Source organism: Ixodes scapularis, unplaced genomic scaffold (assembly GCF_016920785.2).
Source record: "Ixodes scapularis isolate PalLabHiFi unplaced genomic scaffold, ASM1692078v2 PGA_scaffold0__279_contigs__length_252992795, whole genome shotgun sequence".
In the NCBI taxonomy this organism is placed as follows: Eukaryota; Metazoa; Arthropoda; class Arachnida; order Ixodida; family Ixodidae; genus Ixodes; species Ixodes scapularis.
This window is the reverse complement of record NW_024609835.1, coordinates 986,944-1,013,523: the sequence shown is the minus strand read 5'-3', so window position 1 is coordinate 1,013,523 and position 26,580 is coordinate 986,944. Positions and strand designations below refer to the sequence as shown.

At 47.7% G+C, this 26,580-nt stretch overlaps 1 protein-coding gene across 1 annotated transcript in view; it reads left to right on the top strand.

Annotated features, from left to right (window-relative positions):
- LOC121048660 overlaps nt 1-25,034 on the top strand; it is a 60,751-nt gene extending 35,717 nt beyond the window's left edge. The window contains exons 2-7 of the mRNA XM_040505267.2: nt 16,117-16,379; nt 18,954-19,219; nt 20,800-21,055; nt 24,271-24,339; nt 24,772-24,861; nt 24,930-25,034. Of these exons, the coding sequence (XP_040361201.1) occupies nt 16,117-16,379; nt 18,954-19,219; nt 20,800-21,055; nt 24,271-24,339; nt 24,772-24,861; nt 24,930-25,034 (1,049 nt within the window). The remainder of the gene's footprint in view (nt 1-16,116; nt 16,380-18,953; nt 19,220-20,799; nt 21,056-24,270; nt 24,340-24,771; nt 24,862-24,929) is intronic.
- Nucleotides 25,035-26,580: the final 1,546 nt, after the last annotated feature.

The window sequence follows — 26,580 nt, the reverse complement described above, 5'->3', positions numbered from 1 at the left end:
TTATTTGTTGCGGGCGATCCACACGAGGCAAATATACTGTGAGCCGGCAAGGAGGAGCGGGGTTAATTTATTATTTATTATTAAAGAGTTACCCCAAATTGCACGAGAATTTTACTTTGAGACGTTGTCTGTCCCTTTTTCTTTCTACTTCACGATTTTCCGTTTTTCAAACAACAGTCTCAGGTTTTCAATCATCATGTATCATTTTACTACAACCTCGCACGTTTCGATCTAGCAAATTTATTGAAAATTCTTATTTGTATGAAAAACTTTTTGTGTCCAATAAACACATATGAATCATACAAGATATGTAAGACCATATAAGAACCATATGAGAACCATATAAGAACTATATAAGAACTATATAAGATATATAATAACATACAAGCGCCATAGAAGAAACTTGTGAGAAGTTGCTTATATATTTCTTATATGGTTCTTATATATCTTATGTAGTTCTTATGTAGCTCTTATATGGTTCATATATAGTTCTTATATGCTCTTATACATCTTGAATGATTCATATGTGTTTATTGGACACAAGAAATTTCTCATACAAATGACTTTTTTCACTAGGGAAGCCCCTTGTTTGAACTCAACAACAGTTGCTTCCCAATGTTGCTGTCCGCAAGACGAGCAAGTGGAGAGGAGGGTAGGGCTTTTAAAAGGTCAGTCTTGAAGACTACCTGTCCTTCTTCGTGAAGGTCGGGTTCGTTGTTCCGTTTGAAGGTGGGGGAAAGGGAATAAGGGTTAATGTTTGTGTATCTTTTAAGGGACCAATGTTCGAGCTACAGGGGTGCGCTCGATATCTGGTCTTTTGTTGTAACTGTAGGTCTCTTGTGGAAGTTCAGTGATGGCTGTAGTCGACCTTAGATTTCTGGTGTATGAGGATTCGTGGAACCAAAGAAAGTAGTGCAGTTTGAGAGGTCCCTCTTCTTGCGTCTTTTCCTTTGACTAAAAGTTTTGTTTTTGTGCCGCAGTCTCGGGCACTGAAAAAAAACAAACAACCTCCATCGCCAAAATTTTTGTATTATGGAAGTAAATAAATTAATTGGATTGAATGTCCACCAGCTCACCTCCACCCGACTGCTACCGAGCGAGAACCCCACAAAATAAATCATAAAATAAGTAACAAAAAATTAACGAGATCGTGCACCTCCTAAGGTATTGGTTTTTTTTTTAATAATTTCTAGACTTTTTTTTTAAAATAAAATAAAATTTACCTGACTAACACGTCCCCTCCCCCCCCCCCAAAAAAAAAAAGAAAAAAAAGAATACCGTACTTTTTTTTTGTGTCTGTAAAAAAATGTAACGAATTCCCGTTCCCGCTCCACCGATGCGAGATGGAACGGCGGCGTTCCTTCGCTCCTTCTAAAAGGAACGCGCTCCAGAAACGCTGTTCCTTGGAACGCCATTCCGTACAACACTGCAGCGAACCAAACGAAGCCATTAATTCAATCCATTTCACTGAGCAAATAAATAAATAAATAAATATAAAGTTGTTGACAAAACGTCGCAGCTGCATGTGTTCACGAAACAAGTTTCCACGAAACATCCCAGTGTCAACAAAACGTATGTCCATGAAATATGTCAACGATATGTGTGTCCCTGAAAAGTTGTCTACGAAACGTGCTTCGGCGAAACGATATGGAGCCTTGCCGAGCAGACGTGTTTGTGCAGTGAAATAGTGTTTCAAGGCAGCATGCTCGGGCCTGTAGTTTCCGCTTCGCTCGGACTTATGGTGAGACAGAGCTTGCCTTCTGCATACGCGCACTGAAAATTACATTTCACGTGATCACACGCTTGTTTATCAGCATTGATTTGGTTTACAGTTTACACTGCGATTCAGATCGGATTAGAGAAAAATCTACGCTGCTGGCCACGTGTACCACAGTCAACACAGAATGTTCACATGTGGCGCTCGCGTGAGTAAAGGTTGTTGTCCTTCAAGAACAACTCTGAAGCGTGTTTCACATGCAGCGATTTTGGCCCTAAAGCGTGTTTTCCATGCAGCGATTTTGGCTTTAAAGCGGCGCGATTTCTGCCGTCGCGGCGCTCGTGCCACTGAATTGCTGGTGCTGGCCAGAGCGCCGCGACGGCAGAAATCGCGCCGCTCTAGGGCCAAAACCGCTGCATGTGAACTAGGCTTTACCGGTGTAAAGCCTAGTTCACATGCAGCAACGGTGACTGGCGAGAGTCACCGTTGCCTCGGGAAACGAGGAGATAACAAGAGGAAGAAATTGACCTCTTAATCTAAAACGGAGGTCAGCGATCAAAGTATAATACGGGAAGGGTTCACAAGGGTCGCGCGGGCATATTCCATTCAGCACGCCAGCCGGTCGTGGGCAGACGGTCGCCGAGTCGCGGATTGTCTGCTAGGCCTAACTGCCGTGCTCGCGCTTGGTCGCGTTCGGTGGAATCGTGGCCGTTGGAGCTTATCCCGGGTGTTTGTGGATCCGGCGTTCTTGTTCGTCGTGGTCTGTTGCAAGTACTTTTTACTTTTTTCTTGCTGCTTGAAGTCGGGACGCGTGAGAAGCGCACGTAAAAAAATAAACGTCCGTGGGTCGTCGCGACCGCGACGCTGTCGGCCATGATGATTTGTTCGTAAGAAGTGCGTAAGACAGCTTAGGAGCTGTCGGAGGATTTCGTCGTAACCTGCGCAAAACGTACGAAAATTTCGTTCCGTGAATACGAATTTGTTCTTAAGTTATGTATTACGCATATTTTTGGCGTAAGATTGCTCTGCACTTCCGAAAGTCGCAGGAAAGGTAAGACAGACGCAGACGACGTTGCGAACAGACGACGTCGTAAAGGAGCAGACGACGCTCAGATAGGGGGTCGCGATCATCCAATCAGGGCTCGGCGTTCTGACGTCACCGCTACCCCCTGCGCAAGAAGCAGACGAACTTGCCCTCCGCATAGCATGCAAAACATGGGCCAGCTTGCTAGAACAGCGTCTCGCTGAGACTGAGTGAACGAAAGCACTGCAAAGGCCGGGGCGCGCGAGCGTCAATTGAGACGCGGTCTGAGTCCCGTTCAGCTCGTGCGCTGACTTTGGCAATGCTTTCTTTCCCACAGTCTCGACTGAGACGCTGCTTCTAGCAAGCCGACCCTGGTTCGCCTGGGAGGCCACGTTTCGGGACGCGTTCGTGCGCCCACCAACTAAGACGGAACAGCGGCGAATCATGGAGCAACGAGTCCAGAGGAGAGGCGGGTGTCATGAAACATACGTTCATGAGAAAGAAAAACTCTGCGTTTGTCTCGTACTCAACGTAGACGAAACGAAGGAAGAGATCATCACAGGACTGCTTTTGAGAGAGCTGAGTTACGCTATGCGGAATCGAACACACCACTCTGTGAACGACCTCCTGCGTGGCATCAAAAGCTACAAGCACTTCGAGAAATACCGAAATGCGAAGTTCGCGTCAGCTGGAACCTCTAGACCGTCCGTGCCGCAACAGAACAAAACGAAAACAGGCGGCGTCAAGTGCTACAATTGCCAAAAACTGGGACACTACGCGAAGAATTGTGACAAACCTCCTCGACCACGAGGTGCGGAGAAGAGGGCCATGGTACAGGAAACTGCCTTAAACATGAGTCGGATGCACCGCAAGTGATCACAGCGTGCCGTGAAAACAAGACCCGTTTGTCGGAAAGCTTCAAGCAGGTTGATATCGAGGGAGCACCAGTGATAGCTCTTCTGGACACCGGAGCAAAAGTGAGCCTAATAAAGGCTCACTTTTACTGGAGCCTCATAAAGGCTCCAGTACAATTGCACGCGCACTCGATGACATCCAGTGCGCGTGCAATTGTACTGGATCTTTATACAACCGCGTTCGCAACCGCTTTGCGAACGCGGATCTGCCTCCAGTGTGAATGAGCGGTAATGAGAGCGTGAGCCAAGAAACGCCGTTTCACGCGTTTCGAAGTAAAACACAACAACAAAACATGAGCCATACCACTTTGTGAAGATGGATGATCAGCGAAGCTGCTTAGCACACGACACAGACCCGCCCCGGAGCAGCCGAAGGAAACGAGACACGCGCGACGAGACCGCCACCCTGCGGAAAGTAGACACGCGCGACGGGATCGCCACCCCGGAGAGCGGGAGGAAAGGAAACTAGGCACGCAAGCGCTTGGAGCGATGACAAAGAGGGGGCGGTGCGAACGTGGACATGGCCGACGCCGGCTGCACAGCGGCAAATCTTTGAGAAACTTTTATTATCTATATGAGAGATGTTGAAAATTGTGCCTATTGATAAATAATCTACTGAATAGACCTAAATTACACAAGCATGAAAGAGAATGCAGGGAATGGTGTTCCACGCACCGCATGTGCCGGCGTCTGCAGCAGTATACTCGGGTTCAATCGGTAAGGACACGACCCGAACGGTGGTCCAGCAGTCGCGTCCTCTCAGTGGCTGCGCGTTTGCCTCTTTAGGGGACGTGGAAAAATTCGACCCTCTGGCCTTCTTATCTAAGTGGTGTTGACATCCTTAAGCTAGGGAAAGAAACCGGTACGATCTTTTCCTTCCTCATGAGACGTCAATGTGACGTGAGCGCGACTTTCCGATGACGCTGGCTACAGCATAGAAGCACATATTGGCTGGATAGTTTCCCAGGCAGCACACCAATGTCGGTCCGACATTGGCCTAACATTGGCAAAGACCGGCCGCAATATTGGACAATATTGGAAGCGCTACCCTTTCCAACGTTGGCCCAGTGATTGGTGCCAATGTTGGGCCACTGTTCAGCCATCGTTCCAGCCAATGTCGGCCCAGTCATTGGTGCCAATGTTGGGCCATTGCTAAACCATGGTTCCAGCCAAGGTGCTCCCACATTGGCGAAAACCGGCGTAATATTGGACAACACTGGAAGCGCGACCCGATCCAATGTTGGCCGTTATGCTGATTTTTGGCCATCGTTGCACTCGCCCAGCTCTTTGCAAGTGCCATCACCAAGTTGTTTGCAAAAAGGAAGGTAAACAGACACAAGGGATTGTTTTAAAATCTTCAAAAAGTTTATTACACACAGCTTATTCTGTAGACAGGCACAAAATCAGCAATTTGTAATATGTGAAGAGGTACTATTCAACTGTGATACAACTAAGAAGATTGCAAAGCAAACACAAACCGGGGTAATTCTTGGGTAGTGTCGTCTCCCGGCAGCTGGAAGAATTTTTTCCCCAAAATTCTACCGCTGTTCGCCCTTCATTGGCGGTGCAATCAGTTCATCGAACGACATTTCATAGACAGATCGTTTCATCAACACGTGATGTTTCATAAAAAAATCTCAAAATACGTCTTTTTCCCTCTTTTCTTTTTTTTTGCAATGAACCGCTTCAGACTTGGCATGAAGCGGCGTGAAAGGGTGGGCTGGTTCGGTGAGCACGCGCCTCAGGACTACCCTTGCGTTGAAATGCCCCTACAGCGTGAAATTCGCGTAACGCATGTCAAGGAAACGTTGCGCCTCAGGAATACACGCACGACGAAATGCCCCTACAGCGCGCAATTCGCGTAACGCGTTTCGATGAAACAAAAATGTCGACGAAAAGGTGGCCACGAAACGTGTTTTCGCGAAACGCACGGAGAATAAAAAAGTCAGCATTCTACCTGCAGTTGTGACATTATTTCAGACAGATAATGGCAGGCGACTGTCGGTAAGATTGCGGGAAACATATTCTCCCGGCTGCCAGGAGATAGGCCCTGCCCAATTCTTGAGGTTATCCGGAAGATTACCCATACAAGAGCGGACAATGATCACCAAGTAGGTTGCAGCGCACTTACTTTGAAAATACCGGACTTGAAAGATGTAATCCGACATATATGTAAACACGGGCACTGCAGAAAAACCACTCAAACACAAAAACCAGAAGGAAGTGATCCGTGAAGATTCAACACGATGTAGCACACGATGCCATTTGCCGAACCGAATACTAAACGATTCACAAGAATGTCTTGGGTTTCTATGAAGAAATCGACACGGTTGGGACTTTTCGAACGAGATACCATTTACCACAGAAGCGAAATCCACAGCGGGCCCGCACCCCGCAGGCCGCATCACACGCCGAAACTAGGTCCGGTCTTCGCGACGCAGGCATTCCGAGTTTTTCAACGGCTAATGCGTCATCCGTCGAACCACGTGATCACGCTTCTGCCGTTACCCGCGCACAGAGAGCGAACTCAAGCGATAAAACGTGTACGGTTCATTGGTCCGGCGAGTACGCACAGCAACCGCGCCTTCAGCTTAGGGAGAGAGAGAAAAAAGAGAGAAGGAGTACAAAGCAAGCAGGCCAGAACGGGGGTGGGGTGCGCTTACAAAAGGCTAATCTTCAGGGGCACCTCAACAATGAACGCAGCGGGAGAATTTGTCACTTCTACCCAAGGTTGATAGTGCAGTAGATGTTATGCGTGACCTTGGGCTTTAGGCAGGTTCCGTGCTCTGCCTTATCACCAACGAGGTAGAGGGGCTTAGAGCGATAAACCGGGGTTCCGGTCTGCACTCGAAAGTGACCCCCATAAGGAGGCCGCCATTGTACGCAAATTTGACCACACGTCACATGACCAAACCAAATACGTGACGTCACAGGAAAGATGGCAGCGCCCATGCAGCGGCTGGCCCCAGCTGGGCCGGAGCTTGTCGGATGCTTTGTTGGTTGTCGTTCGTCTCGGCGAGTTGATTTCAGACGCGGAAGCCGTCATATGAGGCCGGTCGAAAGCGAGTTCAGAGTTCAGCGTTGTGTTTGACGTAGGTATTAGCCCCGAGAGCGAACACAAGCGTCGCTGCGGTCGCCGCGCCCTGATTGGGTGAGGTGTACCGTGACGTCAGGGGGAGTACTCCGCTCCGCGATCTTGCATCGGCTCGCTTCCCAGCACCGGTTTCCTAGTTTGGCGTTGTGTGCCGCAAGCTCTTCGTGGAGCTGGACTTTGTTTACCCGGTGTACAAGGCGTTGCGTTAGGCCGATATTGACGTGCTTTCGTACATTTTATAAGCCTGCTTGTCCCTTTTACCTTTAAAATTGGATTACAAATTCCGAAAGCTATCGGCGGAGGCAATTCCGCCGATGAACCTCCTCGTCCGTCCAGACACACGGCAATCTTGCGAGGGGTCGGTGGAGCGGTGGCGCAAGTGTTTCAGACGCTAGAATTCTGTTCCTTGCATGTCCATGATTTAGGACGATAGTACATCCCGCTTTCAAGGCATTTGAAGTGGAATTTATATCATGGGCCTTTGGGTGGTCGGCAAATTAGCTCGCGACCCCGACTCTGCGCTACCTCTCTGTATGCGCTGGTTCGCAGATGTTTTAAAGGCCCTGCGTCTGATGATCTTTGAAGTGCTCGTGGAACAGCGTTGTTTTACATAAAGGTAGCTTCTTCGTGAATTATTTATATAGTTTATACACGTATGCAGGCATATTCCTTAGAAGATACACAATTACTAGAAATTAGTTTGTATGGTAGCAGCAAAAACGGCTGAATTGCCCCCAGTTGCCTGTATGATATGTATTGAACTGCCAAAAATATGCACAGCAATAGTGACGTAATTTGGAATGGTTATACTTTTTCCTGACATTCTTTATTCCAGCCTTTGGTATTCTGAAAATACAGCGTTGAGTCTGAATTTTCATTTCCAATTAAAAGAGACACTGCTGCAGGTCCCCAAAAGCTTCCTCAGCCTCCACACTCCCTACAGCTGGACTCTCTGACAGCAGAGGAAAGCAGGAGTAAAAGCAAGCATTTGAACGGCTTTCCAGTGGTAGGTGCAGCACTAGTAGCAGAAAATGTGGAACCTGTGAAGGGAGGGCGACAGTCTGCGTGAGAAAAGCTTCTGATATTTTAGCTTCAGGACAATTTGATTTAAGTAAAATCTCAATTTTAGGGCTTAAGGAACTAATAACAAGCTAGACACCTTCGCTTACGTTTGTTATACATTATTCAAGGGCTGATATAAACAAGTTTACAGATACCACCCATGTAGTCCATTGAAATACTATCCGAATCCAACCAAGGTCAAATGCGAGCAATGTATAATATAGATGTTTCTTGTTTTTTTTACTTTGCCCCCGCAATTGGGCTGTCGTACTTGTGATTCTCTCCCCATGGCCCAGACTGTATTTAGTATGTTGCTCGAACTACATGCGGCTTTTCTGTTTCGGACATCTTGTTTAAAAACAGATACAAAAAAAAATAGTATACATAACCTGCTAATTTATTCAGACCATCATCAGCATGTATTGTGCGAAATGTAAATTTATAGTGACGCTCCTGCAATTGTGGTCATATTTCTTTATTTTCATATACCAGCTGCGATTCATGCGTTGCCTGCCCTGTCAACCATGCTTCAAATGTTGGTTGAAGTTTCGCCTGTAGCTACAGGCCATACCTCATTAAAGGCACATATAAAAATTTACACTTCCTACGAAAAACACGCCAAAAAAATATTAAATAGAAACGAGCGCGCCGACAGCGAGCGTCGTCACAGCCTCCACAGGGCGAGCGGGGCGAGTCGGGGAAAAATTCTCTCCTCGCCGTGACGTCACCCCGGTTCGCCGTAAGGGGGCGCCACGCGAACTTCTCGGGGCTAATAACGTGAAAATACGGAGAAACGGTGTGCATTTCGCTGGTGACCGACCGGGATATTGCCACGGAAGAGACAATCTGACCTACGTTGCTCGGACCTCGGATTAATTCGGATACCGCTAGGATAAAATTTAAGGCGACGTTTCTGTGCTCTCGTTCACCATCGGAATCTTCGAGGTTTGCAGTGAAGCGTGTGCAATATATTTGGATACACAGTTTAGCGACGGAAATTGCCTGAGTCGTGCTTGGCGGTGTGCAATCGCGGTGCAGCTTCGATCAAATGACCGAGGGCTCACTTCGGTTGTGCGGCGCACCGGAAGGCTGCCTTGAAGCTGATAGTTCCCGTGCCGTGCTGAATGATGCTGTGCTGCTTACAAATTGTTCCGGCGTAGAAGTGCACTTTCACGGAGCACAGGTGTGCGGCGCACCGAAGAGCTGCCTTCAAGCTGGTAGTTCCTGTGCCATGCTTTAGGTGATGCTGTGCTGCTTCCGAAATTGTTCCGGCGTAGACGTGCACTTTCACGGAGCACAGGTGTTGCAGTTGGTATTGATCCCGCTGGTCTGTCGCACGTTTCGTCAACACAAACGTTTCATCCACACTCGTTACGCGAATTGCAAGCTGTCCGGACATTTCACCGAGCGTGTTACATACCCAGCTCACGCCGCTTTGTGGCAACAGTCTGCAGTGGCTCATTACCAGAAAAGTGGTCCCACATCCATTTCAGTTCAGTTCGTCCACGGCAGTCGCCAAACCCCGAAGGAGAGGATTTATTCGGACAGAATGCCACTAAAGCAATGCAGCTTCTTCAGTGGTCAGGATAGATTCTCTTCTGCTAGTTTTGTTATACTGTCACGGATCCTTGTTCCAGTCCTATCTTCTATCAATATTCACTATTCTGGGACACTGCAGGTCATGCTCAGCTGTAATCGTATGTTCAGGTGGAGGTACTGGGCACCTTACCCGTAGCCCTTCACTCTGTGTGAACCCGGCGGCTCTTCAGCCGAGTTACCCGATAATGGGACACGGCTGGCGGACTATTCTGCGTCTTATACCCCTGTCGAGCCGTAGGCAAAGTCCTGACCCGAGCCTGGCAGAACAACCGCAAGACGACCGAGTACCACAAGGAGTAACCTCGGAAATACACCACGAAGCACCTGAAATCCGAGCCAGTTGCTGCTACCAGGAGAAACCACCGGAATTCGGTCTCCTGTCAGAAAATCTGAAGCTGACTAAGCCAACAATGACAAACCTGTAGCAGCAAACCGTGTCCCCTCCCACCATTGTTTGCATGCCTGTCGCAAATCACACTCCGACGCTTTTTCACGCAAGCTGTATGAAGACGTCAAGGACTGGATTGAACAATATGACAGTGTCGCCCGCCACATTGGGTGGACAGACAACCAGCTCTGCAGAACCTATACTTCTCGTGGAAGTATAGGTTCTGCGCTGGTCTGAGAACCATGGATCCTCCTTAATGCCATGGGAAGTTTGCAAGATCGAGCTGAAGCACGCATCCGTCAGCCAACATCAACGAAAGAGAGCCGCATTCTTGATTCTGTCCAGGACACTGCCCCAATGAGAGCGCCACCGCACTCGTGGAGGATGTTTTGCGCTTGATTGAGCGCTCACGCCCACGCCGACCTTGATGCTAGAGAAGACAAGAACCTAAGAATCCCATGCGCCTCACGTGAGGGACAACACCTTCGGCAGCCTTGTCCGCAACCCCCCAACAACAGTCGAAGTGTTCATATCACTGAGGCTTCCAACATGGAATGTGCACTGCATGCCCGAGCCTGCCACTATGAACAACTTCCCGGCGTCTCGACACTCGAGTTGTCCAGCTACTGCTTCGACGCCAGCCTCCCAGGCATCCACGACATCATCCACGACGTTGTCTGGGAGGAGATCAGGAAGCTACTTCCTGCCATCAGTTGCCCGGCTTTTTTTTTTTTTGTTTGCCGAGATTGTTTCGGAACAAGTTTGACAAGTACTTCAACCGAGACTTCTGCGAGCGAAGCGGCATCTGACAAACCAAGGGCAACTTATGCCACAATGGCACGACGACCGCCACCGACTGCCCCTTAGTATTCAATGCCAATTCAATGAGACACTCTAACGCCGAAGCATTCCCGACATCGTGTGTAGGTCTGTGCTCAACAAAGTACACCGAGGAAAACGTAGGTGATGCGAATGTGCGACCGAAAACCACTTTGCTACCACTGCATGAAGCCGACCATGTCTACCAAAGCAATGAATTGGTCGGCGAGGGTTCGTGCCAAACGACCCTCGATTACGTCTCGAGGAGCGACCACGGGAAATTAAGGATTACCTTCGGCGACCTTTGTCCCTGATGCCGAAGGTGCTGAATCGAAGATTCTGAATCCCTGATTACCCCAAAGCTCCTCATGTCCATCACGTCAACAAGAGGTAAGCACGACAAAGCAGGTGAGTGGTGATGCAGTGAGAGTGGATTTGGTGTCGGTTGTTGTCCAAGGACAATACCTAAAAATTTGCTGACACCAATTTTCTGTGTCCACTCCACGAAGCACACAATTTCCAACTTTGAGGGAGAATGCCCCTGACTGACTTGAAGGAATAGAATGGTTGGTTGCTCTTAAAAGTGAACTGCAAGCATCACCAGACTTGGATAGCAAACAAAAATTGTTGCCAGCTTTCAAGTGAACGGTACAGCAAAAGGCACAGCCACGTAAGCAATACATGCCCGAGCTTGCTACATTGATGCCGAAAACTACCAGGAAAATTTTCGGATTAGAAGCCAGCCCTGCAGCTTCAGTGCATCAGCCGTCAGTCACCGCACATGACGTATGATTACAAGGCAGCATCAGTCGGTCAAAGTGGCCACTCGACCAAACTGAACACCGACGTGCCAGGAGCGTCATCCGACAACAAGGTCCACAGGTATTAGGACTGAACGCCTGACACGAGACTGTTGCAGAAAGAACTCGTTATGGAACCATTTACTAAGAATCAATAATTATGTAATCAAGTGGAAATAAACATATTTGATACACTAACCAGATAAACATATTTCCGCTTGCCTTCATGCCTTGAGAGTCTACACACCGAGAATTGTGTCCACTGCACGCTCTAGACCTTACGAGGACACTCGCTTCTCTGACCCTTCAATATTAATTAAGGGGTCATACCAGACTGGCAGACTTCTTGCAAGGGGCTGCACTCGTTCAACCTTTCCTGAACATGTGGTGCATCCGAAAACCAACTTCAGTGATGTGAAAATGTTATTTATTAATTTATTCCTTCCAGGGGCCTTCGTAGGCATTGCAGAGAGGATACTTAAAACTACACACATGATGATAGCATTAAAGCACACTGCTGTAACTTGTTAATTGGAAAAACAAACACACCTCTGAGCATATAGTTTAATAGTATGTGTTGATGCATTGTTATATAGCATGACACTTCCTATATGTATGACACAATAGACCCTTTGCAGAACCTTATCAAGCAACACAACCGTCGCCATTTTTTTCGGCGTCAAGCACACGAATGGGCCCCAGTTCACGTCGAACGCCAGTGCAGCATTCGAGTCCAATAGGTGCTGAGCCGAATTCACAGGGATGGCGGGCATAACATTCTTGTCGAACAAATACCCAAAGTATGAAAGCCTGGGGTAATTACAGTAGTAGCTACTGTAATTTGTTTCATCAGAATTTGGCAGACGGCAAAGGCTACAGTCTCGGTGAGTCAATACACACATTGGAGAGAGGCACATGACAGCATATCACCAGAGTGGTCGTCTGCACAGATTTGTCACACACCTTCGCTCCGTCTCTCTGATTGGCTCGAGGGGGCTGTGGCGGTTGGCCTTTTCCAAGTTACGGTGATGCGAAGTATAGACAGCCCACACTTTTAAAAAGAGTCTATTAAAGAGACCGAAAGGAATGGTAGTCAACATTTTTCAACAAGACTGCTCTCCAGGCAAGGGATGAACACAAATATGAATCATCTTATCCAGGTAATTAGAACAATTAAATAATTGACCGACTAATACAATGCGCTCTTGATGGAAAAGAGTATAGCTGCAATAAATCCTACAAAACAGAAAAAATGCGCAGTTAATCTATGCATGCACCAAAACAGTTGTTCTTATAGCAAGTCGAATAGCTTTGAAGCAGGTGCCTGCAACGATTTATTCTTCCCCATACTCAATAAAACGCCAACCTCATAGCTGAAAATAAGGGTGCACTTCGCACTCACACACACAAAAAAAAAAAGGAAGAAAAGCGATCGAATGTAGAATCGTGGATTAGCACAAAAGGTTAAAATCGCAGGAGCTTCCTCGCTAAAAGTTGCTATGGTTGTTCGGTGACGGAGGGCTGAAACAACTTCCCTTAGACCCTAACGCGACGTATACATTTCGCGTAGATTCTCAGATATTTCAACGTTCAAACAAAGCTAAGAGAATGCGAAAATGTCATGTTAAAAGCACTCAAAGCTCTATCGATCCTCGGACACATCCAGGAATCCGAGCACCGGTAAGGCGATGCAGAGCTGATACTGTCTCACAGGCGTTAATATCCAGATGATCCAGAGCGATCTTGCGCAAAAACGGTACAAAGTCTCATGCCTTCATATTTTCACATTATACCTGCGTCAGCGAGCACGAAGAAGCCCGAAGTCGTCGGAAAGCAGCTGCACATCACGGCTACCGCGCACCGAACAAACTCGCGTCCACCAGCTCTGGGCGCTGCCATCTTACCTGTGACGTCACGGCTCTTGGAAGGTCACGTGACGAGTGGTCACATTTGCGTAAAATATGGCGGCAACCGGGGGGGTGCCACTTCCGAACTTCCGGTTTATCACTCTAAGCCCCTCTACCTCGTTGCTTATCACCAGCTTCGAGACCGTAGTCAAGTGACCCTAACCGGAGACACGATTGGCCTTAAACACGCATAGCGTCTACCCTGCTGTCAATACCGATTTAACAGGACAGCTCTTTGAAGGTCAGCTTTTGAACTTCTAAAGAAGCTCTCCAGCCCAAAAGTGGTTCTAAACGGGGCAAGTTTGACGACAGTATGTTTTACGTCGTATAACGTAAATATAATAATATATAAATATATAATATAATGTAATGAAGAATTAAGCGCGACTATTTTTTGCGCTCGATGTACACAAATATATCTATAAGTATATAAATATATTTTTTATCAATAAATTTAAAACTGTTTGTACGCTGTTAGGTTCGCGTTTTTAAACTTTAAATTGTTTTACGAAAGAGTTACACATAAAAGACAGCCCGAACAGCCCATCGTCCGAATTGCAGCACACGATGAATCGCCCACGCTCGCCGACAGAAGGTTGCGATGCTGCGCGAACGGTTTCTGAAAGATGCTGGGTAGGGTACTCCGAGCGCAACGGCTTCGCGACCGTTCGAAGGGCAAATGATTCGCGACAACAAAGTAGGGTCTAGCAGCTTCAGTAAGCTAACGGGGCTCGAGAGTCCCACGCTCACATTTCCGCAGAGCGAGCGCGGCCGGCCAGATCGAGGCGCAGACTCCCGCGTCGCGGTTGCTACGTCGTTGCTCTGCCTACCCTGATGACATGTGCACTGGCAGTCGAAGCAACCCTCTCGAGACTTCACTCGAGTTTAATATATGACTTTATATCGCGATATACTCTCGTAAAACTTAGAGCCACTTCGGTTGCGGCGTAAGCGGCGGCTTTATGTTTGTTGACACCTGCGTCGACAATGACTAAATATGCACAGAATCATTAAATATAAAAAAATAGAGCACGCAGAAAGAAATACAAACATGACAGGGGCACGGACAAAGAGAAGACGTTAACGCTACGTATATATAACAAATATATTGGAAAAGACAAAAATACTTAAATCTAAAAAAACGGAGTTAAGTTGTCAACGCCGAGGTAAGGCAATGCGAATGGAGAGCAGCCGGCAAAAAAACTGCAATAGTCCTATAGGCAGCTAAGGACGTATTTGTGATCGCGGTTATAAAGCGCCGGCGACGTACGCCCCATGAAGTTGGCTAAATAAAATTTTCGCCCGAGCGAGCTCATGAATGACTCTTTTCCAATTTCCTATTTCTGCAATGCAAAAAAGAGGTTCGCGGGTCTATAGCCTAGGCGACGTAAATATCGATAAGCCATTGGTTATGGCAGTACCAATATTGACCAACCTATACCAAGACATCACCAATATTAGAAAACTCTTGGCTTTGACAGTTTAATATTAACCAGCTTAAGCCAACGTATATTCAATATCGGAAAACACATTGGCTCTGAAAGTCCAATATTGAACAGGTTATGCCGGCGTATATCCAATATAGGAAAGCTATTGGCTTTGACAGTCCAATATTGGACAGCTAATGCTGGCATGTATCCAATATTGGAAAGCCATTGGCTCTGACAGTCCAATATTGTACAGTTTATGCCAGCATATATCCAATATCGGAAACCTATCGGCTTTGACAGTCCAATATTGGATAACTTATGCCGGCATATATCCAATATTGGAAAACAATTGACTTTGACAGTCCAATATTGGACAGGTTATGCCAGTATATATCCAATATTGGAAAGCCGTTGGCTTTGGCAGTCCAATATTGGACAGGTTATGCCAGCATTTATCCAATATTGGCAAGCCATTGGCTTTCACAGTCCAATATTGGACAGCTTATTCCAGTGCATCAACAATATTGGAAAAACATTGGCTATGATAGTCCATTATTGGCCCAGGTAATTCCAATATTGGTAAACACATGGCTCAGTTGGGCCATTGTTGGGCCATTCTTTGTCCCATCAATTCCAATGTTGGCCCAATATCGTGTGCTGCCTGGGTTTGTTTTCTCCCTCGATGCCTTTGCGATTCTAAAGACACGCTACAGCGCTGAATAGGTAGTCACTGCCATCCAAAGAAACGCAGGGTGTAGTGTCCACGCTTCGTGATTTGTTCTTCAACGTTCTTATCGGCCAATGCCGCAGTCTTTTTGACTGCGGAGTAATTAGCGGCGAGATGTTTTGGTGGCGCCCTCCTACGGTTCCCCCTTGTGACGTCATTACCTTACGAACACCAAGTTCGATGGTGTTTGTAAATAGCACGGTGGAGGCCTGAAATCATTGCGCTCTCAAAGCAACACTGCCAACACCGTCGAAATTAAAGTTATTTCATTCCTCTTGTTTCCGTCGATGGTATACCCTTTTCGACGTCATAGTCAGCTTTTGGGCCAATCGTGGAAGGCCGACCACAGCGACGCTTTCGGTCGCGCACGTCGCCAATAGGAAGATGCGTTTTTCAAGTACGTGTTGTGTACGTGTTGTGTTATACTATGTAGCATTGTGACCATCAAAAGTTCGGGCAACTTAGGGTTTTGTGGCTACATAATTTGAACGTGACAATGCCGAAAACCCGGACATAGGCACCGGTGGGAGAAATGAGCAGGCAGATGTTTTAAATACTTGAGCCAATGCTTCTGATGAAACAACAGCAGTCCTCTTTGCGAACGTACGAATGTCGCCCCGATTCCTTTTTCGCAGGCATCGCCGTAGGTGCCTACGTGGCCACAATCGAACCCAGGAGGAGGATGAAGGACACGGACCGGCTCAACACCACCATCTACATCCTGTTCCTTACTTCGGTGAACGTAGAAGCCGTCATAAACAATTTCTTGATGTTCGTCAAGGCGCCTAAATTCGTGGAACTGCTGCATCTTTGCGCGAAGATCGAGATGAACATCGGGACTCCGCCTTACGTACAACATGACACGATCAGCTTCACCTGGAAGATCATGGCGTTCCAGGTGAGACACCGACGTCGTACGGCATTGGTTCCATACTCCGTTTCACATTAAAGCGCATCCTACGGTACGATGCAGCCAATCAGGCACCGTCAAAAGTGCAAAGTATAAAGGCATTAGTTGTCACCGACTAAGCCAGTGGCGTATAGCTGTGCGTGGTTGTCGGTCACAGCGAACTCAGAAAGGTTATGAGCGCCGTGACGACGTACTTTTTGACGCTGCTTGATTGACTCCTTCTGATTTTGGCGTCGACTGCGGTCTTAAGGTGAAATGAATTATAGCAGTGAAGTAGGTAGGTAGTAAACGTTGACTGCAAGAAACGAACGGTCGCCCTAGGCGTGGTTTGAGGAGGGATCAGGTTCTGAGGCAGTCTTTGACGTGAAGGAACGGCCGTGCTCAGAACGTCAACCCCAGGTTCGTGTCCTTCAAGTGCAGGAGCAACGAATCTAGGATCAGTGCGATTCTGGCCGAGTCTCCCTCAGGCCGGGCCCAGCCTTCCAGGCTGGATGGCCTCGATGCAGGTGGTAGAAGACTAAGCGCCCTCTTTCTTTCATTGGTTAAGTGACCGCACTCCCACACGAGGTGGAGCAGGTTTGCACTCAGGGTTTTTTTTGCAGTAGGGACAGATCTCAGGCTGTTCCAGTGAATGTTGGCGTTGCATCAGCTGCGGCTGTGGCGGGGAGGCTGGCAGACTGGCTGCCGACACTGGCGGTCTGTTTCTGCCGATCTTGCCAGCACTCAGTTCCCACTTGCGTCGGTCGTGGAACGTCACGGTACTCCCGGTCCTAATCCTGCGCAGAAAGACCATTTTCTTCCTGGTGTAGTGGCTGAGCAGGAGGGGGTCGGGTTCGCGCGGGAGGGAGGCCATGAGGCTCTTCTGTAAGTCTTGTGTGACCTTCCTCATTGCATCTTGAGGGTCGTAGGGAGTCCGGCCTCTTGTCCCGTCTTGTTTCTTGGGGCCGGTCTTTCCAGAGCTGGTTGAAGGGCCGGGCAGGGAGTCCACACCTCGCGGTCGCGAAAGGAGAAACGTTGCTAGCGCTTCGGCGGACCGGTGAGCGGCCTCGTTGCCCGGTACTCCGGCATGGCCGGGGACCCAGTGTATAGTGGCCTTAACGTTCTTGCTCTCGAGGCGCCTGGCAAGTGCAAGGATGCCCCGGGTGATCCGGCTGTTAGGGTCGTGTATTCGGCACCTTCGTATGGCTTCCTGGGCGTCGGTGTAGATGTCCACCGACTTCACTGGTAGGTTCAGGCTTTGGGTAACGCGTTCCAGGGCATGAAGGATCGCCTGGGCTTCGGCTTCCTCGGGCGTTCCAGTGGTCTTAGTTTCGCGGCTCCATGACTTGCTCTCACGGGGATCGTGCCAGGCCGTAGTGGTGACTAGATCCTTGTGTTCTGCGTCTGTGTACAGTACGATGGCGGTGAGGTCTTCAAGTTTCGTGGTTACGACGGTTCAGGTGCTTTTGTGCGTAGTCCCGGCGCCATTCCGGTTGGTCCAGGCCCATATTCCGCGGTACAGGCGTGCTGGAGGCCACGTCTGCTTATTCCCAGGGGGAGATTAGGCGGCCGAGTTTAGAAAGCGTGGACACGTCTTGTCGCAGGAGTCGTAGTATAGCCCTACCCTGTCCAGTGTGTTGCATAGAGGCAAGGTGCAGTTCGTGCTGGTCCTTGGCTAAGTCCTGTAGTTTGGGGAGGGGAACGCATCTGTGCAGCTCCTCCAGTTCTGTGTGTCTCGGTAAGCCCGCAATACTTCTTCGGGCGTCATTCTGCCATCTTTCGGTTGCTCGCCAATGACTCTTATTCAACTTGTAGTAGTTTGCGCCGTAAAGTACCTCGGAAGCTAGCACGGCCCGTATCAGGGTCTCGGCCACCTCCTCGCTCGCACCATCGGTCTCTTGGGCGATGCGGCAGACCATGCCGTGCCCTGTTTAAAAATCTTGGCCAACCTTGTTAGCCATTCCTTGGGGAACTTTCGTTGGTTGAAGAACACTTCCAGGATCTTGTGCGTCTCTGCTTGGTTGATGGGGAGACCACCGAAGGTCAAGTCGTGAGTTGAGCAGAGAGGCTTTGCGTGGCAGCCGATCTACCTGGCTGCCCAGCATGTTGGGGGCGCATTCGCTGAACCTTTCAGAACACCCCACTTACCTCCTCCCTTATGTCACTACAATAGGAAAGTTCGACCTGGCGCTTCACGCCAAGTATGGTTTTGGGGAACGGTGGTTGGTTTCTTACATTTCAATCTATGTGCATTTCAGATTTTCGAACTAGTAAGATGGCACGTGCATTATGGAAACAGATAATTTATAGCATACTAGATATGTTACACTTCTTTAATTGCTTAGAAGATTTCCGTACCTAAACCAATTAATTCAATTGAGAAAGCGGACGTACTATTGAGCTAGTTAATTTGAAGAGTATACACAATCGGATAATAATTTTACTTCACGAATGCATCAAGTGGCTAGACATTCTCTAAAAATGCTGCCGCTGAGCTCTACCTAATTTCTGCGATTCGAGCGAAAGCTATCGCCATCTTTGTTCTAGCCCCTCCGTGCGAGTTGAAAACTCTGCATTTTCCAGGCTGTCCTTTCCTGTTGCAACTTCGTGCTGAACATCATTTCCGACTTCGGCACTGCGTTAGTGTTGAGCGCCGAGGGCCAAGTGAGCGTGGACGTCATGGTCATCGGCATCCTCTACTCCATCCTGGGCGTCGTGTACGTCTCCAGTCTCTGTCTGGTCACCCGACTTTGGATGACGTACTTCTCCAAGGCCTTCACGCTCTACCTCAGCTGCATCTACAGGAATTTGGACCAATGTCTGCGGTCTAGAAGCACTCCAGAGAGCAGGTACTGTGCCGCAATTCACCGTTTTAGAAATAACTGGCGGCCCCTGGCAGAAGATGAGGTTCTAGAATTCCGAAAGTGAAGCAAATCGCGGATTAGGAAGGATAGGGAAGAAGCGTTTTTAAACGAACTTGAGGTCAAAAATATAGGCCACGATATGCGCGAGACAGTAAAGGAGCCAAATCTAGGTCACTGCACCTCAATAGAGCCAGTAAAATCTTGCTTCTTCGGTCAAGAGGGTGCCCTCGCTCGCTTCAATACGTGTTCACGTCACCGTTGGGAAGCACTTCAAGTACATTGTACTTTAAGTACTAATTCAAGTAGATGTAAAAAACGTGTAGTTCACTGGAAGTACATTCGCTCAGTATTTACTTGTACTTACATGATTTTTTCCTGGTACTTTCCGAAGCACAACTCCCGACTTCGTGAGTACACTCTCCAAATTCGGTCTTGTTAGATTTGTATCGCAAAAGGATGCTTTGTCAACTCTGAAGAAACACTGAAAGTGATATTCTACATTTATTAGCAACGCGAGCAGAGGACGCATAACACCGTTTGTACTGGGGGCGGCTTTCACTCAGCATTTAGAGCTCTCGCTACTTCTCGCGTGGTCGGCATGAGCGAGAAGGCGAGGAGGGTAAAACTATTAGGAGAGGGCACTCCTCCATAAGAGGATTGCTTGCAAAAGCCACAGGGCGTACGCTTAACCCCCTTGGATTGCAAGCGGTGCTAAATTCAGATGTCGGGGAGACCTCTGAGCTTGACGCCATTTCAACAAATAACTATACCTTGTTGCCAGTATTCAATATTCTCCGCCATTTCCGAGAATAACTGGTGCACCCCCGATTACCCGTGGGGCACCTAAAGCAATCTATTCCAATTAAAAACAGTATAGGGTCGGGCGGAGCGGACGTGTTTGCGGGAGCTGTTCCGAAGGCGTGCGAAGCGATGCATTTGGTGCTTGCTTTGTAGATTTTGTTGCAGCGTGCATGTTTCCATAGATTTAGTAAGCGCTAGGATAGGACGGTCATGCGAGTTTATGCCGCCGGGAGGCCACTAGCAAGTAAGGCTAGAGTAGGGCTCCGCTGTAACTTTTAACAATTTTTTTTTTGCCTGCATAGCACGGTTTGAGGTAGATAGGAGGAATGGCTCGGGCGTAGGAAACCCTACAAAGGGAGACCGAAAAAATCCGCCTGGTCCGGTCGCACCAGTCACCTATAGCTGTGTTTGGAGATTTCTGTTTGTCCCCGTTGTTCCGCTTCCCCAGGGATTATTATTGCCAATCTCGTCCAGCTCGCTTGCACCTTTGCATTAATTGCATCTTAATCCTAAAATAATTAGAATAGTCTTCAGAAATCCGGAAAACTGTCCCCCTAAGCTTTGAACAGTTTAATAGTATTGCAAGTTTTTCTCTGTAGTCGATAAACTTAATAATGACTGGTCTTGAAACTCAACTAGTTTTCTCTTGTATCGGGTTGAAGTATGGAAGCCATTCACCGGCCTGCCTGCGTTTTCACTCATTCATCGGTCCTTAGAGCATCGACTAATACTGGGGCGTTACAAAACGGCATGGATTTTTCCAGGAAGGTGAGCCTGGTCGATCACACCCGGGTCCAGCTGACGCTGCTGAAGAACTGCGCGGACCTGGCCAGCTCCCTTCTTGGGCCCAGCCTACTGTACGCTTACGCCTACAGCGTGGCTCTTCTCTGCGCCGCCGCTTACTACACCATCATCCCCGAGCTGAGCAACAAGATTCGACTCTTCTTTCTGTGCTTCGGGGTTCTGCACTGGATCAGCATCCTGCTCCCCACAGTGAGCGCGCACCGCATCAAAGGGGCGGTGAGTGGCGCCCTCTCATACAGAAGACGCGGTGTTCGCTTCAAACATGACGACAGCTGCGGACACGTCTTGAGAGTGTTCGAAGGCTTCCTACGTGTGTATACCACGTCTGCAGACAGTTTTGTTTTATTACCAATGTAATACCGTCACGAATGACAGAGAAACTCAGTTGAAAACTAAGCGTTTAATAGGACGAACTTACGCCCAAAACAAAGCCAGAGGTTCAGGCGTGACAGCTGGATCGAGCCCTAAGCCTGCCCGTGCCCCTCTGCAGCCACAGGCAGGCTCATTTATAGCGAGGGCAGCGTACATCGCGCACCAAACAGAACTATACTACAGGGTCCGATCGAGAAAAGTAAACCCTACTTTTCGGCCCTCGTAAAAAAACTACGCATCGCAGAACGCTGAAACTCCGCCAGAATGTACCCCTAGCGGTCCAAGCAAGATGCCAAAGTTTCAGAACATGAGCTTACCTGGATCAAAAGATAAAAGAAAAAAAAAAAAACGACAAATCTCTACGGGGAGGCTCCGACCACAGAGAGACGCAGACGGAGGCCGTCTGCTTTGCGTTGCATTGCATAGTTGGCTGGCGGTTGGCGGGTTATCACGGGATGCGATGCGGCGCCACCTATGCGGGTTGGCGGGTTATCACGGGCTTCTGCCGGGCTTGGCGGCAAATTCGGAACTGTTCTCTATCATTTCTGAAGTTTCACTTACGCACTGCTTTTCACTGCAACGGAAATAAAGATTGCACGCTCTAATTTATGATACTTCGGTGCATTTGCTCAAGCATAACATTTCTTCATGCTAATTATTTTAGCAGATGTCGTCTGCTTTGCTCTTCGCAAACCCGAACACCGGTGGTGGCGCCACCTATGCGATGCAACGCAAAGCAGACGGCCTCCGTCTGCGTCTCTCCGTGGTCGGAGCCTCCCCGTAGAGATTTCTCGTTTTTTTCTTTTATCTTTTGATCCAGGTAAGCTCATGTTCTGAAACTTTGGCATCTTGCTTGGACTGCTAGGGTTACATTCTGGCGAAGTTTCAGCGTTCTGCAATGCGTAGTCTTTTTACGAGGGCCGAAAAGTAGGGTTTACTTTTCTCGATCGGACCCTGTAGAGTAACACTATTCACAAGCGGAAAATAAGGAGAACGTGCGAGTTCCGTCTGAATTCTTCTCGGACACCTCCAGAAACAAACGAAAGGATAAAAGAATGGCTCGCGGGTAAAATTTGAACCAGGTACTGCTGCGTGAGATCCGGGCACGCGAGCCACTGCCCTACCCTCGCCGCTTGCTTCCGAGAATGGGACAATATAAGAAACGGGCCTCAGACAGTGTCTTTTGTATGCTGCATTAGCAGTGTGACATACGCGACGGCCAACACGCCAAGACAAGAAGGGAGATCAGCCAAAGGTAGAAAGCAGCATTTTCTACGCCACCTACCGAGGGATAGTGTGCCTAGTTTAAAGGGTGTCTCCAACTACTTGGTCGTGGTCACGAGGGGGAGTCGAAAGTGTTGATCTTTTGTGTCATCGCCCCCTCTGCTCGCTTTCGTCCTCATCCCGCGATAACGCGCCGCACGCGCACTTGCGACCAATCTGCGAAGAAGGTGCCCCTCATTATAGTTTGAAAACGCTCTCCGTGGTTACCCTCCTGAGGGCCAGTGTGAGTCGCTTATTGGACACGAGTAGAGCGCCAGCGTTCGCCTCCGACTTTTGCTCTGACCAATTGAATGCAAGTTTCAGCCGAAGCTGACGTGGTGCCCAAGACGTGCCCCCCGTTGGTCCTCAGTAGGGGATGTATAGAACTCAGCACTATATATATACGACTTTCAGTCTGGGTTGTGCTGGATTCTGAAGCGGGAATCGTAGGCAGCGCACGCGGCGAAAGCGGCACATTTCTTAACTACTCTTTTACCTATCATTAAGACACGCGCTCGCGGACGCGTACCGATAAAATAGAACTTATTTGCCGTTGTCACTGTGCGCGCTGACGCAGCTCTTTCCTTTCGCCGTGGAATAACAGATATGGCAGGAGCGAATTATTGAACAGTCGTAACCCAAAGCGATTGTGTTGTGCGCTTGTTTAGACAACGAGAATTCCCCTGCAGTGGGTGTCTGCGGTCTCCGCTGTAGGCGAGAGCCACGCAATACCACTGCTAGCTCTTTAACGTGCATCACGTGGTAGTGACGACCGCACGCCGGTACGCTGCTCACTCAGATCGAAGTGGACAGGGGTGGGATTGAACCCAGGAGGTTCCGCAGCGCGAGCTTTCGCTCCACGTGCTCCCAGTTGCTATGCGCTAACAAACACGGCTACCGATCCTACAATTACGCTATAGCAACGCAAAGCTCGCTATTCGGTTCGAACCCCGAGCTCGATATAATGTTTTTTTCCTGTGGCTTGATGTTTTAAACGTGGGACTCGAGGATAACCGTATTGTATGTGCGATGGGTTACGTTCAACGGGTGTTCGTGCATTTATTTATTATTTCTCGCAAAAACGAACACTTATTAGTGATTCTGATACCCGTGCCACACGGGCAACTCGAATGCCATTTACAACGAATGACATTTGAGCGGACGGCCAATCAGCGCGCGACACTCCGGGCGTTGCGCATTCCACGCGCGACAGATTGCGAGCTGGTTTGCCGATCACACAAATGTCATTCGTTGTAAATGGCATTCGAGTTGCCCGTGTGGCACGGGTATTAGACGTAGTACGTTATACCAACAGGCATATTGGCCGACCTACGACCCAGATTATACTAGAATGTTCCATTTAACATCCTATCTATGCTCAAGACTTACAATCCTCTATTTCTTATAAACAAAACGATACAAATATGCGCGTGACCTGATTTCATTGACGAAGGCTAGTTTCGGATTTATCGCAAATAAAAGCAACATAAAAATTTAGAACTGGACGCATGAGCAGTCAGAAAGAGTAACATAAAATGTAACAGTATTAAATTTGGTTAACAAAGTTAGTAATCATCGCAAAAGAGACACAATATGATAACACAGGAGCAATTAGATCATGAATTTCAGTTTTATAATTATTTTTAGATCCACATCGTTTCTGTCTATATATATCTCCTTCTCCCTCTTTTTCGTTTTGTTATTCTGAGAAATCGCCGCGTGAAGCGTTATTCTTGGCGAAACTGTTATCGCCTCCATAGCGAACGCTCTCGTTTTGAGAACTTCTAACTTTTCAGGTGATTGAACTTCGAAGCATTGTTCAGGGAGTATCGATGGCTGACTTTTCGGACGACTTGCTCGCGCAGGTAAGTGTATTTGTAGTGCTCAATTGCCGAGTCTTTACCTTCTACGTGCCAATCTAAGCATCCTATTTTTGTCCGTCGCCCAGACTGAGCATGGTTCCCTCCAAATGCATTTCTATCACCTTTCAAACATTCTGAAAGTCTTCAACTCGTTGAAAGTACGGCCATATTTGATGATATATCGCAGTTAATACGACGCTATATCGAATCAATTTCCTAGAAAAAAAAGAAAAATCTGTTTCCAATGATCACTGGCAAACACGAATTTCGTGACAGTCCTCGTACGACACTTTATTATTATTTTAAGCTAGAAAAAAAAAAAGAGTATTGGATTTTTTTAATAACCTCTTTGGTTGGAAGCTCGTGTAAACGGTGCTTGGAGTTTATCCTTTTCTTCTCAAATTCTTAAACCAACACTGCCTATTTTTATTTCAGCTAAGAATGATGTTAAATAGCATCAGGCACGACGACCTCAAGTTCACCGGTTGTGGATTCTTCGTTGTGGACCTCTCGACGTTTGCGGACGTTAGTACCGTCGCCCCGGTGCGCAGGGTACGAGACGAGCGCGACGATTTCCTCTTCTTTTCTTCCAGATCATGGGAGCCGTGATCACGTACACGGTCGTACTCGTTCAAACCAACGACAGCTACCTGAAAGGTTCGCTGGAACACTGTCTGGAAAACAGCACCATCATATAAGGTCAACCTTCGACGAACACTGGAGTTCAGAGATGTACTGAAGGGAAGCTTGCATTCCAATCGAATAAATGGGCACGTCTCAGATCGTACATCCACGATGTACATACACGATGTTCGGTGCAGACATGAGGACAAAATGATCTTCGGACGAGCTTCGATCATAGACGAAGCGTGTTTGTTTCATGCATGTTCCAACATGTCTGCAAGCAGCTTTTCAAGCGCGAAATGCTTTTTAACGATTCTCCCTAATCCCAAGCGTTTTAGCGAGGAAAGTGAAACTGCGTGGGGGGCTAACTGGTGAATGAACTTCGTCATAAAAATACCCAAAACTGGAGAAAAAAAAATAAAAGAACAGACAACGGTCACGGTGTTTGCACTTGTCCGTTATATTTTTTTCTTTCTCTCGGTTTTGGGTTTTTATTATGGATCCCAAATTGTGACCGTTCGTCCGTGTATTTCCCGCTACATTTAGCGGGAAAATTAAGTTGGTGTTTCGGTCAAGTGATGTCAATGGGTGCCACGTGACCTGGCGTGAGGCGACCCCTACGCCAATTTCGTTCCCCGCTCTATTGAACGGGGAAATTGACGTCGCGTAACCTAAGCGCCCTGCAGTTTCCCCGCCCGATGTAGCGCGAAAATGTACAAAAAGAAAGGTTCTTTTTCATTACCCGAAAGGACGGTTCAAAGTCTTCCGAACAATTTTGAACTATCGCACGTTCAATACTGCATTTCGTGCATCCTTCGCAAATCAAGGTAGCTGCCAATTTTTGGACTGACCCATGTAAGAGGACTAGAGGGAGAAGAAAGCCTCAGACTGGGTTTGCAGACTGTCTTTTGTGGAATATATTAGCAGGAATACCGCGGCTTAAAGTTCTCATGCAAAAAAAGGAACCAACAGAAGTAGGCGGTCTGCGTTCCATTATTGTCAGTTAACGCGAGCTTTTTTTGTGCTCCTTCTCCGCAATAAAAAAAAAATTAAGTAAAACAGAAAAAAAAACTTAGATTGCAAAACCCTATTTTGGGTAAGCTGCCTGGCAGTATACACGTAGACAGATTGTCAGAACGTCTCGTCGGAGGTTCTATCGCATAGAGCGGTGCCAATCAAGGCAACATGTCCGATAGTGCCGGACCTTCGATCAGAGCCTATGCGCAGTTGGCACGAACGTTCGTGACACCATTTTGATACGCGTTGACAACTCGAACGAAGCGTAATTCTGTCTGGCTAGACGCCAAAAAGCGTCCTCGGGATATCTACTAGTTTCTCGACCTTTTGATATCGAAGATTTTTTTTTTTTTTTTTTTGTGGAAAACTTGATTTTTTGATATCAAAGATTTGTTTTTTTGTTGTTTTTTTTTTTGCGTGGAAAATTTCATTTTTTGATATCGAAGTTTTTTTGTTTTTTTTTTGGTGTGTGGAAAACTCGACCTATTGATATTGAAGTTTTTTTGTTGTTTACTTTTTGTGCGTGTGGAAAACTCGACTTTTTCATATCGAAGATTTTTTTTTATTTGTGAAAATTTGACCTTCAGATAACGTAGATATATT